The sequence below is a fragment of the Propithecus coquereli genome, unplaced genomic scaffold, assembly GCF_000956105.1.
Source record: "Propithecus coquereli isolate 6110/MARCELLA unplaced genomic scaffold, Pcoq_1.0 Scaffold47, whole genome shotgun sequence".
Classification (NCBI taxonomy): domain Eukaryota; kingdom Metazoa; phylum Chordata; class Mammalia; order Primates; family Indriidae; genus Propithecus; species Propithecus coquereli.
Window position 1 is genome coordinate 6,501,090 of NW_012150507.1, and position 17,840 is coordinate 6,518,929.

The following is a 17,840-nucleotide window of genomic DNA, read 5'->3' on the forward strand; positions in this document are numbered from 1 at the left end:
TAAGATGTCAAAGCTCCAGAATTCCTCCAGCAACAACTGGCAGCATCATTCCCAATGGAAGGGAACTAAGGAATATTTTTATGTTGATATAAATATGAGCCCCCCCCCTTCTGTGGTCAAACTACAAAAGCTGGGCTCATATAGTTATGTCCTGTGGACCTCTTTTTTAATTATGTTGTCAGGCGAAGTAGACAGTCTAGACCTTGTTCCTCTAATTTTTTTATATTGACTATTTCTAAGCCACTTCATTTGATGACTACTTGCATCAAAATTAGTATAGCTGTGCTAAGTACATCACTGCTTATTATTTAAATACCTTCTGTATCGCAAAACAAGAAGTTTTACTTTATAAATTTCAGACAAGCTTTCTGTTTTTCTTCAGTGCAAACATCCTGAAACAGCACAAAGTCATTCAGCTATTCAGAGGATAAAGTCAGTTTATGTAGTGCTTAAAGGAGAATCCCAGATATTCTGGGATGGAAATAGCCCACGGAGAGTTCAGTACATTTTTGTCCTTAAGGGCAAATGATCACCTTCAGAGAGTGAAGATTATTTTTTATCTGAATTCACAGATATTTTTAGCTTTACTTCATAGGTACTTCCGAAGCTGTAACAGAAACCAGTCTTTCACTGAGGCATGTAGCCGCCTTGTCTTACAGTCTGTGGTAAGTAACTTTTAGGCATTCCTTCATCGAGCACAGCCTCCATCCCAGCTGTTTTGAATCTCTCTCCTTGTCCCTCAGTACCTGGACCAAAAGCATCTGCTGCAGAAACTTCCTGAAACATTTTCATTTGCCCAGATCCACAGGACTGTGAAATACCTGAAATCTGCTGCTGTTTAAGTCTAACGAAATCTTCCTCATTGACTGATGAAACTTGATTTGACCTTTCAAAATGTGAAATATCTTGACTGGTTTCATGTTGACTACAGTTTTGTTTGAAATACTGTTGCCTGGGCAAAATGCCATCACTGCCGTCTACATTATCTACTAATTGTAGATCTTCTGGCCGCTCCTCTGAATCTAACAAGGGCTGGGTGGACTCAGATCTTGAGAAGACTTGGACCGATGGAACCTGGTGTCTGTAGCCACTGTGTACCACAGTAGAGTACTGGACAGTGCTCGAAGTATTTTGTGCAGACTCATTTTCATCACTGCTAGAAATGCTTGGCCTTGAAGAAGACATGCATGAAGACCCCCCAATACCACTGCTGTGTCCTTCAGTACTAACTTTTTCCTTTTTGAATAGTTCCAGTGTTTTCAGATCTTCTGGAAAAGCCTTTTTATCATTTGCTTCTATTTCCACAACACTTACATCCGTGAAATTGCCATCGGAATACATTTGATCTTTTGAATTAAAATTGTGCTAAAAAAGAGAAAAAATGGATAATTACTTATGGCATAAGTTCATTTAGAAACTCTCAGATATATATGGCAAATATTAAATAAAGCCACAGAGATAACACATCTCTGAAACTTCTCAGTAACTTTCAGTGGTGAAGAAATAACCCATATTATGTCACTAAATCACTGTCAACTACTCAAATTGTGGATATTATAAAATAAGTCTGGCCAGGCGCAGTGGCTCATGCCTATAATCCTAGCACTCTGGGAGGCCAAGGCAGGAGGATCACTTGAGATCAGGAGATCGAGACCAGCCTGAGCAAGATCAAGACCCTGTCTCTACTAAAAACAGAAAGAAATTAGCTGGGTGTGGTGGCACTCGCCTGTAGTCCCAGCTACTCGGCAGGCCAAGACAGGAGGATCGCTTGAGCCCAGGAGTTGGAGGTTGCTGTGAGCTAGGCTGACGCCATGGCACTCTAGCCCAGAAAACAGAGCAAGACTCTTTTAGACAGAGTCTAAGAAATCTGAATCAGGCTGTATTTCCTCAGAAGTTCCAAATTAATATTGTTGGTGTTACTATTTGTAGACCATTAGCTTATCAAAATGTATTTAATTATTTCATGCATGCACTATGAAGCAGCCTAGGAGTAACTAGATAGCAAACTGGAGAACATTAAGAAAAATGGAACCTTAACAGACACTGAGGTTTTGTAGAATACAAAAACATATAACACATTTTAATCTGTTATAATAAAATTCAAGGATTATTGGAGGATGATAAATACAAATGATTTCCCCTTTGGGGTATATTTAAAGAGTTTAGTGTAGATTCCCAGAAATCATTTCATCAGTGCTAAATGGTAGACTGTTAAACTTGTTTCTAATATTCAATCCAAAATGCTTGCCTTATAACAAAGCTATCCTCATAGGAGTTTTAGCACTTTAAGTTTTCAGTTTGCAAGTTCAATGAAATATTTGTTTACTAAACACAGAATCAGGACAAATACACTAAGATGATATACTGTAAGTATTTTAAATTTTGATTAAAATTTTCATTATGTAACTTTTATTTTCATTTATTCTTTGGGATTTAGCCTGAATATCTCTTGGTTGAACTCTACAAATGTATCCCAATAAACAACTCAGAAACATTTTATCTTTCTTACCCTTGGAGGTGTGTGAGGTGACCACTGGGCAATATGACTCTTTGAAGGGTCTGGAACATTAGGCCAGATGTGTTTTTTAATTCTGAAGAGAAAAGAACCGCATGTAATAAACAATGAATAGTCCCTATTTCTAAACATGTTAATGTAAGAATCTTAAGAATCAAACCAATGAACTAAATCTAAAAAAGGAAAACCTACTTTACCCCAAAGCCAAACAAAAATACTATTTTTCTTGTAACCAATAGAAAAATATTGTTGAAAATGAATAAGGATCTTAATGTATTCATAATAAAGACCTGTTAACAAGGCTAAAGCTAATAATCAGTATTCCATTTTTTAAAAAAATCTCTCAAAATTCTGCAGTAAAAACCACTTAAAAACTTTATCCAGGCCACAACATATTGTGGTACACCCCCTCCCAACAAAAGCAAAAATGTTCAATTTCCACTTAAAATAACCCAGATAACAAATAAAAAATGTTCAAATTGATGCCAAATAAAATATAATAATCTTTTTTACAGAGACGAAAGATTAATATTTACCCAATTCACTTGGGATAGCCATATTATCAAAAACTTACTTAAGTATGTTTACTTTAATACAGTTCTTAGAACAAAGTTAGAGGTACATTAAGTATAGAGGAAGTGAGCTATCTTGAAAATAAGTTCACATATAAAAATTAAACAAAAAAATAAAAATGACTAATAAGAATGGTGCTTCTGGTAAGGCAGAGTGAGAGCCTATCAGACTGACTCTCCTGCAAGAAACACCTATACAATCTGGATGTAACATGAAAAAGCAGTAAAGCTGACAACCTAGACAAATAGACCAACAAACCAATGGATGCATTCCTTGAAAGACAGAAATTATCAAAACAGATTCAAGAAAAAGAAAGCTCTGATATACTTACAAAGAAATTGGATTTTTAATTAAAAACCTTCCCACAAAGAAAACTGTAGGCCCAGATGGCTTCATTTGTGAATTCTGTCTAACATTTAAAAAGGCAATAGTACCAATACTACACAAACTCTTCCAGAAAATAAAGGGTAACATGTTCCCATTCATTTTATATTACCCTGATTCCAAAACCAAAGACATCACACACAAAAAAGGACAGAGTAACATCATTCATGAATACAGATGTAAAAATTAACAAATTGAATGTAGCAAAACCCAAGGAATGCAAGGATGGTATATGAAAATCAATAATATTTACTATATTTATGGAAGGGAGGAGAAAAACCATATGATCTCAATAGATTCAGAAAAAGCACTTGACAAAATTCATCCATTCATGATAAAAACTGCCAGCAAAACAGAATTATAAGAACTTCCTCCTGGAGGAAGTAGTAAGGGGGAAAAAAAAACTCACTTAATCTACAGCTACGATCACATGTACAATGAAAGACTAAAGGCTTTCTCCTCTAAGTCAAGAATGTATAAGATGTTAGCTCTCATCACTTCTAGTCAACATTGGACTGGTGGTCCTAGCCAGTGCATTAAGACAAGAAAAAGAACTAAAAGCATAAAAATAAGAACAACTATTATTACTAGGCAAGCAGCATGACTGTGTATGTAGAAAATCCTGAGGAATCCAAAAGGCTACTAATAAATGAATTTATCAAGGTTTCAGTATACAAAATCAATATATTTTTTAAAAATATAATGTCTATATACTAACAACAATTAGAAAATTTTAAAATTCCATTTACAGTAACAAGAAAACATACTTAGGAAAAAATTTAACAAAAGATGTGCAAGGGCCGGGCGCGGTGGCTCACGCCTGTAATCCTAGCACTCTGGGAGGCTGAGGTGGGAGGATCGTTTGAGCTCAGGAGTTCGAGACCAGCCTGAGCCGTCTCTACTAAAAATAGAAAGAAATTAGCTGGACAACTAAAAATATATAGAAAAAATTAGCCGGGCATAGTGGTGCATGCCTGTAGTCCCAGCTACTCGGGAGGCTGAGGCAGGAGAATCGCTTGAGCCCAGCAGTTTGAGGTTGCTGTCAGCTAGGCTGACGCCACAGCACTTTAGCCTAGGCAACAGAGTGAGACACTGTCTCAAAAGAAAAAAAAAAAAAAAAAAGAAAGAAATAGATAGGGACTTATATAGATAATCGCTTTTGGCAAAGGTACCAAAGCAATTGAATAGGAAACAGATAGTCTTTTCAAAATATATGACATTAGAACTAGGTATCTGTGGGAACAAAATGAACCTTGACCTTGACCTTCCACGATGCACAAAAATAACTCAAAATGGGCCATGCGTGGTAGCTCACACCTGTAATCCCAGCACTTTGGGAGGCCAAAGTGGGAGCATTGCTTGAGGCCAGGAGTTTTGAGACCAGCCTGGGCAAAAATAAATTAAAAAAAAATTAGCTGGCCATGGTGGCACATGCCTATAGTCCCTGGTACCTGGGAGGCTGAGGCAGGCAGATGATTTGAACCTGAGTCCAATGGTGCAATGAGCTGTGACCACACCACTGCACTCCAGCTTTGGTGACAGAGACCCCGTCTCAAAAAACCAAAATACCCCCAAACTCAAAATGGATCACAGACATAAGAGCTAAAACTATTGAATTTCTAGAAGAAGACATCAGAAAATATTTGTGACACTCGGTTAAACAGAGATTTCTTAAACAGGACACAAAACGTAGGTACCAGAGGGAAAAAAACTAAAATTAAAAACTTTTGCTTTTCTAAAGTCATAGTTAAGAAAACAAAAAGGCAAAGCACAGACTGAGTTAAAATTTGCAAAACAAATTTTGATAAAAATTTTGTAACCAGAACATACAAAGAACTTTTATAGCTCAATATAAACAAAATAACCCCATTTGGGAACAGGCAAAAGATTTCAATAGACACATAACAAAAGAAGATATGTAAATGACACATGAAAGGATCCATTTCTAGTCATCAGAGAAATGGAAATTAAACCACAGTGAGATAGTACTCCACACCCACTAGAAAGAATCACTAAAATTAAAAAACTGATAGTACCAAGTATTGGTGATGATATGGAACACTGCTGGTGGGAATGCAAGATGGCATAGTTAAACATACACTTACCATAGGACCCTGCATTCCTACTCCTAGTTATTTATTCAAGATAAATGAAACCATATGCCCACAAAAAGCATTGTATGTGAACGTTCATAGCAACATTATTCATAATAGTCAAAAACTGGAAACAAGCTAAACTTCCCTCATGGATGAATATTTTGATATATCCATTCTACAGAATAACTACTCAGCAATACAAAACAGAAAAATATTAGTATATGCAACACCATGGATGAACCTCGAAAATATGGTAAGTGAAAGATGTCATACACAAAACATATGCTATTTGATTCCATTTATATAAAATTCTAGAAAAGGCACAACTACAGTTACGGAAAGTAGATCAATGACTGCCTGGAGTCAGGGAGGAAGAGGATAGACTATAAAACAGAATGAGGAAACTTTTTACGGTGATGGAAATGTTCTACATCTTGATTATAGTGCTAGTTATATATTAGCATATAATTATAAAAATTCATCAAACTATACCCTTAAAATGGATGAATTTTATTGCATATAAATTATACCTCCATAAAGCTATAAGGAAAATACAAATATATGAATAAGGGTACTTACAGGTCTCGCTTATTAAAACAGAACAACACTCCCAGAAGAGTTGTCAACAGGAATGCTAAGCAAACAGGCACAACTATTGCTTCGATTTCTCCTTGAGCTGGAAAACAAAGAAAGGGGTGTGATGGGAAATAACTGTTGACACATACCAAGGAGAAATAATACAACTTCCCAACCAGACTACTTTTGAAAAGATGAAATACCATCCTAATTTTTTTTTAGTCTTTTCAGGCTTAAAGCTAGTTTTCCCACCACCCTCCTTAGGAAATCATATTCTAACCATTTATGCCTTACATAGTTTACCTGGCCACATAGTAAGCATAAAATAAATATATGTTGGTTGGGGGATTCAAATGACATAGTTCAGTTAATTGGATAATCTACCCAGTGAATCAGAGCTTTCAAATTGTCCCTTTATTACATTTATGATCTGCATTCAGCAGAATCTTAGACAAATTATATCAGAACAAGTATGAATACTGGGTAAAACTGGAAAAGCTACAGAATAACCTAATTGAATTAAAAATTTAACCTTCTATGAGGAATAAAAACACAACTCTCAAACAATTTTTATTAGCTATTTACCCATTTTCGAAAAGGTGATATATCTGATACAGGGCTTAGGACTGATTTTTCTTCCTCTTTATATTTTACTGTATAGTCTAAATTCCCTGTAATGGGATATTATTTAATGCAATATTATATACAATACTGCATTACATAATACAGTATTACTTTCATACAAAGTAATGAAAATAATACTGCAGCTATATACATACAAAGTATGAAAGTAATATTACAGCCATATACTACTCACTCACTTTTCTCTTCCCACTACACACAGCCATATCCCTTTGTAAGTAACCCTACCATCCTATGAAGCCCAGTGGAAATCAAGAAATCAGATCAATGCTTGGGAATAAATTATGGGTTGGCATATATTAACTCTTAAATGCTAAGATATATATAATGCCAAATCTAATTTAGGCAGAACTTTTCTTTTACTAAACTTAAGCCTTTATGTTTTCATGCTCAGCCCTTTGCTCATGCCACTTTCTAAGATGCGACCCTTTCCTATTTGTCCACATCCTAACTTTAAGGCTCAAGTATTGTCTCCTCCATAAAACCTTCTTTGACGATGACCCACCTCACCCCCCAACTGGTATCTTTAAATTCCTACTTTATTTACTGTCTACATAGCCCACTGGTTCTCCATTTGTTTTGTTTACTTATGCCATATTTCTTCAAGTAAGCTGTTAGGTCCTTGGTGGCAAGACCCATGCCATGTGAAGAAGCCACAATGGATCCATGAAACAACAGATAGGTAATTGAAAAAAAGCAGATTATGAAGTAATACTAATGAGCATGATCTAATTTTTGGAATAAAATGTATACATAGGAAAGACTAAAAGATACAAAAATAGATTATTTTTGGGTAAGGGATTACGATTGATTTTTCTTCCTCTTTGTATTTTACTGTACAGTCTAAATTCCCTCCTTATAATGAACATTAATATTTTAAGAGTTTATTTTTCTAGAGATTATGGTATAAAGTTTTATTTAAAGTATTATTTGTTATATATCTATTCTATTAACATACCACGACATGGGACAAACCTCATCCCAGAAACTATTAATACATTCATTGTTAGCCCTGAAAGCAAAGCTCAGAATCTTTTATTATCTGTTTTATGTAGTCACTCATCTATTTATTCTCTTAATTAGCAAGCATTCAACCAACAAGGAACATGGAGCTTACTATTTATCATTCACTGTGTTGGCACTTGGAGGTGGGGTTTATAAATACAATTACAATATAATGTAATTTCTATAATGATTCACAATGTAGTGGGAACAAGAAAGAATTTAGCTTAAGTATGCTTTAGGGAGGCTACAGGAACAGCCAAAACAAGAGAAGGTGAGGACCTAAATGAGGACAATGCAATGGGGAAAGACATGAAAAGGTGGAGAGCATGAGGAGGAGGTTACGGTCAAAGAAAGAAATGATGAAAGTGTAGGCAGAAGAAATAAATAAGCACGATCAACAGGACCCGACAATTGGCTTATGTGAGAGAGAAAGATACAAAGAAATGTATTGCAATTATATCTAAATTTCTGGCTTTGGCAAAGTTTTGGGTGGTTGTAGCATGGAACAGAGGAAGAGAAACATGTTTGGGAAGGAGAGGATGGGTGAAGTCATGGACAGGGAGTTTGAATGGGCAGATAAGAAAATAGGGCTAAGAACAGAGCTCTAGGGAATACAAACCATTTAAAAGTAGAGCAGAAAAGGAGAACAAGGAGGAGGCACTTGTGTTTTACAAGAGAAAGGAGACTCAGAAGAGTGCTACTAGAAAAACAAAGAAAAGTATGGTTAGAAAAACCAAGGGAGGAGGGAGTTTCAAGGATGAAAAAGCCAGAGTCAAATGCTAAAAAAAGGACAAAAAAGAAGACTAAAAAGCTTGAAGTGGATATGATAACTAACAGGACTTCTATGAGTGACACCAGAAAGGATTCAGTGGAATGCTGGGGTTGGGAGCCTGATTTCAGCAGCTTAGACTAAGCTGGAGGTAAGGAAGTAAAGACTAGGGTGGACTAGTCTTTCAAGTAATCTGTCTACAAAAGAAAGGAACAAGAGCAGAGAAGGGAAGATACCACACCCAAACCAGGGAAGAAAAGGAACCTACTTGGAAAGATATACAAATTCTTTTGGGATTTAGAGTTTAGGTGAATTTGGTCAGAAGCAGTTAATAAAACACCAAAAAGGTAAGGAATAATATTTCCTATAGTTTAAAGAAACAACAAAACTAAAATATAAAAATCATAATTTATGAATACTTTGTTTCTATGAATTCAAAGATGCACTTTTCCACAAAATATTAGTATATAAACTATGTCCATTTCTAACCTGATTAAGCTTAAAAAGGGAAAAGAAAAAAATAAAAGATCAAACTTCATTATTTCTTACCAAACTTTGGTGTAGTAAAAGTGAATTCTGGACCATCCTTCCCACCTTCGTCTGTGTACGCTGCCATTCGGACCATGTATAATGTGTCACTAGTCAAAGAGGACAGTGTATATTCTGTGTGGGATGAATCCACATTCACAGCTGGAAGAAATAAAAAACTGCTTTATTCAACTACTCCATGTTTTTGCTTCACGTGGCCTATATTTGGCACTGTATTAGAAGGGAATAAAAATATTTTTGCCAGAAAGCAACTTTCATAACTCTGATTATTCTACACATAATATTCTTATATAAGCACAACACAATATTTTTTCTATAGAACTATGAAAACAACTATAAGGTATACTCTCAGGTATCTCCTGATAATATAGTATGGTAAGTTGTACAACATAAGTTAGTATTTAAAAGCTTAGGAAAAAAACATTTGAGTCTTAATAACTGATATGGTTGTATTACCAGTTTCATTTCCAATGTTGGTTCTATAAAATATAGTATAATTTCTGATAAATCCATTCTGAACATCAACAGGAAGTTGGTCCCACTCTAAGACAGCTTCATTTTTCCCTACTTTTTTTGTCCGAACAGTAGGTCCTTTGGAAGGTGCTGAAACAGAATAAATGTATTTGCTAATTGAAAATCATTAGAATTTAGTAAAATTTCCTTATCATAAAATTATTTGAACATAATGAGACACATTCTTACTTAAAAGTGATATGACTTTGTTAATACGAAACTCAACATTTTTCAAAGAAAGTGAGTTTGGACTTACGAGCTTGTTTAAGATATGCCTTTACAGATTCAGGGCTTCCTGGTCCATCAGCATATACTGGAGTAACTGTTATCAAATAGCATTTGCTCTCTGCCAGGTATCCTAAAGTAAAAATAGCAGATTAGCATTTTTTTCTCATAAGAAAAAGTAAAATTAATTCCTTTCTTTTTTACATTATAATTTCATAACCACTTAACTTTCTTTTAAAACTGCAGTTTTCTAAGTAAGCATTACCTTTTGTGTACTGGATTCAGCCTTAATAGGGTAAAATTGTAAAAGTATTGCCAATACAGTAGATAAAAAAATATATTGTTAATAAAAGTAATGACTGTATTTAAAACAATGATCTCAAATTACTCTGGTCTTACTTAAGAGTTAACAATTTTTGTATATCTTACCTAATTCTCTGAGAACTGCCTAATGAGCAAGATACCACTAATAAGACCAAGGGAAAAAGCACTAATGGACCTGGTTTGTTGGGTGAGTTGGAAAAAAGAATTAGTGCTATTCCCCCCCCCCGCTTTATTTATAATCCCTCCACATTATCGCAGTAACTTATTTTTTAAGCATGCACCAGTAAAATTTTTCTTTTTATACAGTGTATTATCTGTCCACATCAAAAAATAAGGTGCTTGTTTTACTGAAGTTTATACCTTCAACAAGAACTTATTTTTCCTTAACTATTACATTCATGAAGTTATATGCTCCTTTGCCTTCTTAAATAGAGTGATGTTACCTTTTCTTGATGATTCAATATTATCAAGAAATGAAAATTTTTTATATTCTGCTGTAACAGTGATGTTTTCAGGGCTACTGAGCTATATGGGGTTACATGCCCAATCTTAATGTCTCCAGAGCCTCTGCTATGCTTTTAAAAAAAAGTTTTCCATTGTCTAGTTATTTCCAATCTGTCTCTTCCCTAGTTACACCATGTTTTTAATTTGATAAGGTTGGTAAACTAGATAACCAAGCTTATTAAAACTATATATTAAATAATAGGTTAATGAGGGCCAAAGAGCCTATTTCATGAAAAAGCGTAAAAACTTTACAGGAGGTATCTCTTCTCTGCTTAGGGCTCTTCTCTGATTAATCATTTTATTCACAGCTGAATTCTTATTCATCTTCTGCTTTATTAAAAAAGCTCATTCAAGCTGGGTGTTTTTTTCTTTAGAGTTGTTATATTACTTTATAGCCACTTAATAAACAGTACCTTAACACAGAACAATCCATTTTGGAGCTCTGTAATATCATTACTTCCTATCCTTTCTTAGTGCTTCCAATTGAAAGACATAAAGAAATCTGAGTTCTAGTCTGCTTCCCCTATTTGATGGCTGTAAGAAGTTAAATAAGTCATCCAGATGCTCTACGAAACTATTTTCTCACCTGAAGGATGAGGAAGTTAAATCAGGTACAAAGAACATACAACAGCAGTCAGCAGCAAAGGTTGGATTCGCTTATATTTCTCTATTACTTTACAGCTTTATGAGTCTTCTTTGATGATAAAACAGTATTAGGGTATAAAAAAAGACAATATTAACCCCACTCTGTCCATAAAGAGATCCTATAGTTCAGAGTGGTTAAGTGTGACTTGCTGAGAGTCACACATCTAATGATTAGTGGAGCTATGATAAATCAGAAGTCTTTTCAATGGGCTACAACACCTATAACAGAAAGGAATAATGCAAAAGAAAAATCCGTCTAAAGAGTTAGAAAAAGGATATCAACTTAAGTGTTTCTACCCAGGTATACCTCTTATATAGGTGCGATACACAGTACCATCTTCTTGTTGCCAGTCTGGGATACAGGGAGATTTATCCGATAACACACACCACTCAAGTATATATTTGTTTGGAGATTTGCTTGGAGTAGTCCACTCTACCCAAAGCATGTTATCTTTGGGGAATGCTTTAAGATCCATTACGGGGTGAGCAGCTTTAAAACAAAGTTTAAATACTGATATAATAAATGAATATTCAAAAATTTGAAATTTCCACATTTTATAGTCATTTTCAAAATGTGATTTATCAATTTCTGTAGCATATATTAATATGCATTTCCTTGCATAAAAGCACTTTATTATAACTTACATGTGAAGTAGACAATTTATTTTTATTATTTTTAAAATTACTTTTTTGGAGATGGAGTTTTCATTGCCCAGGCTGAGCCTTGAACACCTGGGCTCAAGTGATCTTCCCGCCTCAGCCTCCCAAGTAGCTGGGACTGACTATAGGCACATGCCACCACACCCAGCAAATTTATTTTTCAACTTAAATTTTTGCTTCCACCAAATTCTTCAAATATTTTGTGTTATGTAAGTTTGCAATTGCAATTTTTTCTTTTTTGAAAGCAACAGATAAAGCTACAGATAAACAACATATTTAAGACATATGCATTTGAAGTTCTCAAAATCTTGAAATAAAACTTTTAAAACCAGGTAAGTAATCAGAAAAATGCTTAAATGAATAAAGTAGCTTACTGCAAGTTTAAGTGAGCCATGCAGTGATGTAAGTATTTCATGCATCCTGATGAAATCTGCCTGCTGAATGATTTCTAAAAATATGATCATCCCTAATACTGAGAAGACAGTCAGTCTTAGACTGACTGTTTTTTATGGGAGCCCTGTCGATACCTAACCACCTTTATTCCATCCATGAGTCAGGTTCCATCTCACAGATACAAACCTTGAAAGTCACAGGCAGGAATAGTTAAAACAGATGCATCTGATCTGCCAACTGCATTTCTTGCTGTTAGGGTTGCTATGTAACGATCATTTGTGAGATTTACTGTCAGTTTTGAGTCATTAACTGTGTAATTTTGTAAACGTGATTTCCATCTTGTAAGAGTCACTTCATAACCCAAGATTTTTCCATTGGCTTCAAAAGGAGGCAATGTCTGTAATAAGTTAAAAAAATTATTTCATAAATCTTGACTAAAGTTAATTTTTCTTCATGTTCACAAATTCTGCCATTGTGCTAAATCTCTAAATATTTAATTAGAAAGGACTGGCAATCTCATTTTAAACTTGTAATAAAGTAAAATTGCTACATACTGAATGAAGAGTAAAAGCATGACCTAACTAAAGGAGGGGAAGTAGCATTCTGTTAGCTTTTACTTCTATATACAATCCTGCACTGTGGCTATGTGGGCCTAAATAATTTATTTTATGCTTATTTTTCTGTCTTTTTTTAATATGATATACTCATGCACATTTATCAATTTATCAGCATACTTTTTGATTATCTCAAACCTTTATTAATTATTTTCTGAGGCACTCTGGAAAATTCCATAAAGTATAAGACAGGGTCCCTCTTCTTAAAAAACTTATACTTTCATAGAACTGTGCTTACTACCTATTATCTGTAGTTTATGAACCTGACTTCTATATAATATAAAGCTTTAGCTTTGTGTTTCTATTTATTGAAAATAGTTATCAAACACTTTGCTAATATTAAGATGAATAAAAACTTAATTGTTAAAAAACCTCCACTCATATACCACATAAAATGTATTTGTATAAGAAATAAAAGAATATAAACGTGATTTTTACCTTCCACATGAGTTGTACAGATCTATAGCCATGAGTATGGGATGGATCTATTTTATACCAGAAGCTTGGTGCTTTAGATGGTCCTAAAGACAAGACATAAACTTTTAAAATAAAAAGTTTTAACAGTAAAATATAATCCTACAAATTATTCTTTGTTCTTAATATTCTTGTCCTTCAATTGCATGGTGTTTCTAACTATTTATACCAGCATTTGCCCATCCCATCATGATACCGCTGGGTCTTCCTTAGAGTGATAGCCTCATGATTTAGATCATATTAACTCTTATAATTTCATGTTCTTTACTGTTTGGGTGCTGCACCGTACTCATGTATTTATCTATTTGAACTTCCTGTACTGACAGGCCTTTTCCCCAGCCTTCTTGGTTTGCCTGTCCTCTCTTCTTTTTTTGTCATCTATAATTACCTCTTCTTGATTAACACACACTGCTTGGATTTTATCCAAATCCCTTTTTATTCTATCGAATATTATATCTTATGATTATATTTATAAAAATTTTGAAAAATCAGTTGATACTATTGATTTTTTAAAGACAAACTTTAAAATAAGAATCAGTTGATACTACTTATTGCTAAAAATCAAATTGAAAAATATTTAAATACATGCCTAAAATCCCTAAATATACATAAGAAAATAAAACAAATTTAATGTAGTAAAAGTAGTATAAGTTTATTACTTTATGTAGGGGTGATTCAGAGTGACAGGATATAATAAAAACAAATTCACAGTATTGCTGGGACAATCACCAATCATGTCAAAAAGCACTTTATAAAACAAAGTGTTAAATATCAGTAATTAGGTTTTAAAATTTTCTATAGTATCAATTTTCAAAATTTTTATAAATTGTAAACATGGTATTCAATAGAATAAGAAACAATTTGAATAAAATCAAAGCAGTAATATGTCGATCATGAAGAAGGAATTACTGATAACAAATCAAAGAGAAGAGGACAGGCAGATCAGGAAGGCTGGGAAGAAGGCTGCTGGTACAGGAGGTTCGAATAGATAAATACACAAGTATGGTGCAGTACTCAAACAGAATAAATAACATGAAATTATAAAGAAAATTTTATGGGTCAGAAATGTTTCCTAACATAAAGACAACCTAGAGGTTTCATTCACTAAGTTGAAAAAATGCTTAGTTCAATGATTCGTAACTTTTGGGCTCTAGAGATCTCATTGATTTGACAAAGATTATGTTTCCTCTTCCCCAGAAAAATGCACTCACGCACTAACTGCAGTATTTTACCTACATTTTCAGGTATCTCATGAACTCCCCCAAATGGATCCATGTACCTTTACAGGCTCCAAGAATCCTAGTTTAAGAGTTCCTCGTCAAGACAAAGGAATCTGGTGAAGGAGTTGCAAACCAGCAGTAGCAGGAGTGCTTTCTTTCCTGGCATTTATGAGAATGTGAGAGAAAATTCTTAGGAAAGAAGGGTACTTTTTTGCCTTTCACATTCTCAATTAACATAATGATCTAGGTGTCTAGTAGAGCTGGAAGTAAAGGGATATAGGTGCTAGAGGAGGTTTTTAAGCCACAACTGTTGCCCTTGAGACCCAAAAGGTCAGACTGTGACAGCAAAATGTTCAAAAAGAAAAATCTATATGCCACAGGATTATTTCTTGATGGCTACACAAGAAATGAGTAACAATTAGCTGCTTTGGGAGGGAATCTTTAGATTGTATGCTCTTTTGTGCCTTTTGTATTCTATACTATACACATTGTATTGTCTATGGAGGAAATGGAAAATAAAAATAAACCAACCAACCAAAATTCCAGGATCAATCTTTTTCTAGGGATTTATCAAGTACTGGTAAAAAAAAAAAAAAATGAATAAAAGGCATAGTACAAATATTTTTTTTGATAGTGACAGTCTAAGGTATATTTTGCCAGATAGTGTGATTTTAATGGTTCAGGCTATGATTCTCTCTAGTTAGAGGTATCTCTGGACCACACTCCTTGAATAAAATGTTCAGGGTTTATCAACAGTTAAGTCAATGGTTTTCTGATGGTATCTAAGATACCATTCCATGATAATTTTCTTTAATTAGGTATCAAATAGATTTATATTACCAATAATGCATATTAAATTTTACTCTTGATGTTCTTAAAGATGAAAGTGTAAAATACTACAGTTTGAATAAAATGATCACAAAGTAAGAAGTAGTGAGGTCTACGTTGTTGATATAAGACACAATTTGCAGCCAGGATTCTAATAGCTTTATTTGTTCACACACTTATTTACTTACTATCTTCATATGTGATCCCACTTGCTTCTTCACTCCAGTCACTCCAGAATCCCTTACCATCTTCCTTCATGCAGCGAATCCTAAACACATATTCTGTAAAAGGTTTAAGATCCTGGACAGTGAATGAAGATCGGGTAGATGCTGTATCTTCAGGAGGAATCTGAAAACAAAGCAAGTTGACCAATAAAAAACTCAATAAATAAGGTCTTCCTAAATTGTGTTAGAATTCAGAAACTAATTTAATGAAACACTAATATATTAAACTTAACCTCTGGAGAGAAATAAATGAAGTAAAGAAGCAGTCAAAATCAGTAACGTTACTAGGTTTAAAAGTATGGAAACATCTATCTATTACCCTTCCTTCTTTTCTTTCTTTCTTCCATGGGGCCTGTAACACTCAGAACCCCAGAAGGAAACAGACAGCACACTCCACTTAGATTAATTTACAGGGGGCTTATAAAGGGACTATGGGTAGAGTATAGGGAATCCTTAGATACTGCAGTTAGTACTCTGGCACTTATAGCTGTTACTACTCCCAAGCCTAAAGGGATAAGAGGTGGTACCAGAAACTGAAAACAGAGGGTCAGATAGAGAGCACTGCCTTGAAAGGAACAGGGACATTAGGTTGAGAGACACAGACATCTCAGGTAGGAAGCAGGGGAAATAAACATTTATTCTCACTTCTCTTGTATCCCTCCTTCCATTAACCAAACTCACTATGAAACTAGATGGAATAAGAACCCACAGATGAAATCTTTATAGGTCAGCATGCCATGACAAAGCAGGAATGAAAAGGGTAGAGTGTAGATCTGGACAGGCAAAAGGAAGATTTCCAGCCCAATCAAGAAAAACAAAAGCTATCACAGTAGATAAACTTGGCTTTCAAAGAAAAAAAGAGAGGAGATTAAATACAGATAAATAACTGTAGTTCTTTCTACTACTCCAAAAATTTCAATAGTGGATACAAAATAGATGTCAGTTTTTTGTACCATTGAATTAAGATTCTATGATATTAAAACATATTTTGAAGAACTTCAGGTATGTATCCTCTCTGTAAAGCATGCAACATTCATCCAATTTTGTTTTATTGCTCTTTCTGACTGTATTCTGAACCCTTTATGTAAGTGCAATGAGGACATTAATAGTAAGGTCATGGGCTCAATTCCCTTATAAGCTCATTACTGTGACAAGAGCAAGAAAAGCAAAAGCAAACTATTAGTGATAAATGGAATCACAAGAGAATAGTATGAGTACCTCAATGCTATGGTGATAGACTTTTTTTTTTTTTTTTTTTGAGACAGAATCTCGCTTTGTTGCCCTGGCTAGAGTGAGTGCCGTGGCATCAGCCTAGCTCACAGCAACCTCAAACTCCTGGGCTCAAGCAATCCTCAGCCTCCCGAGTAGCTGGGACCACAGGCATGCGCCACCATGTCCAGCTAATTTTTTCTATATATATATTTTTAGTTGTCCAGATCATTTCTTTCTATTTTTTAGTAGAGACGGGGTCTCGCTCTTGCTCAGGCTGGTCTCGAACTCCTGACCTTGAGCAATCCACCTGCCTCGGCCTCCCAGAGTGCTAGGATTACAGGCGTGAGCCACCACGCCTGGCCGGTGATAGACTTTTAAAAAGCTCCAAGATTTTCTTTTGCTGACAGCATCGTCTTTGAGTAGACCATCCTTTTCCTTCTGTCTTACAAGTTCCCTACCAATCCCTTCCCCTACCTTAGGGGTTGACAAATCTTCTATAAGGAGCTAGATTAAATATTTACTAATATTTGAGTGCTGTGGGCCAGTCTCCATTGCAACTACAGAACTCTTCCATTGTAGAATAAAAGTAGAGATGATATGTACACAAATAAGTGTGGCTATGTTCCAATAATACTTTATTTATTAATACAAAAACAGGTGGTAGGCTGATTTTGGCTTGTGGACTGTAGTGTGCCAACCCATGCTCTACCTTATCCCTACAGTCTCTTTATTTTTGCTCCTCTAATTTTCTTATTACTTGTATTTCTTTCACCTCCCATCAAAAATGCCATTCCCTATCACCCTGTATCACTTCCATGTCTCACTTGAAGGCTACTGTATACAGTAAAGCTGTATTTTCTATCTCGGTGTCTGCCTGCTTGCCCTTGCTTGAAAT

The 17,840-nt window shown here is 34.7% G+C and overlaps 1 protein-coding gene across 4 annotated transcripts in view; it reads right to left on the bottom strand.

Annotated features, from left to right (window-relative positions):
• Nucleotides 1–423: 423 nt before the first annotated feature.
• The window catches only part of IL6ST (interleukin 6 signal transducer), a 49,752-nt gene continuing 32,335 nt past the window's right edge, over nt 424–17,840 (bottom strand). For 3 of the 4 annotated variants that reach the window (XM_012655305.1, XM_012655307.1, XM_012655306.1), the window contains exons 7-16: nt 15,698–15,857; nt 13,426–13,508; nt 12,560–12,770; nt 11,628–11,810; nt 9,879–9,980; nt 9,566–9,712; nt 9,110–9,250; nt 6,148–6,244; nt 2,510–2,591; nt 628–1,365 (exon numbers count right to left, since the gene is read on the bottom strand). In XM_012655305.1, the coding sequence (XP_012510759.1) occupies nt 628–1,365; nt 2,510–2,591; nt 6,148–6,244; nt 9,110–9,250; nt 9,566–9,712; nt 9,879–9,980; nt 11,628–11,810; nt 12,560–12,770; nt 13,426–13,508; nt 15,698–15,857 (1,944 nt within the window). Of the gene's footprint in view, nt 1,366–2,509; nt 2,592–6,147; nt 6,245–9,109; nt 9,251–9,565; nt 9,713–9,878; nt 9,981–11,627; nt 11,811–12,559; nt 12,771–13,425; nt 13,509–15,697; nt 15,858–17,840 lie in introns of all 4 variants that reach the window. The other variant, XM_012655303.1, reaches the window with a different exon arrangement.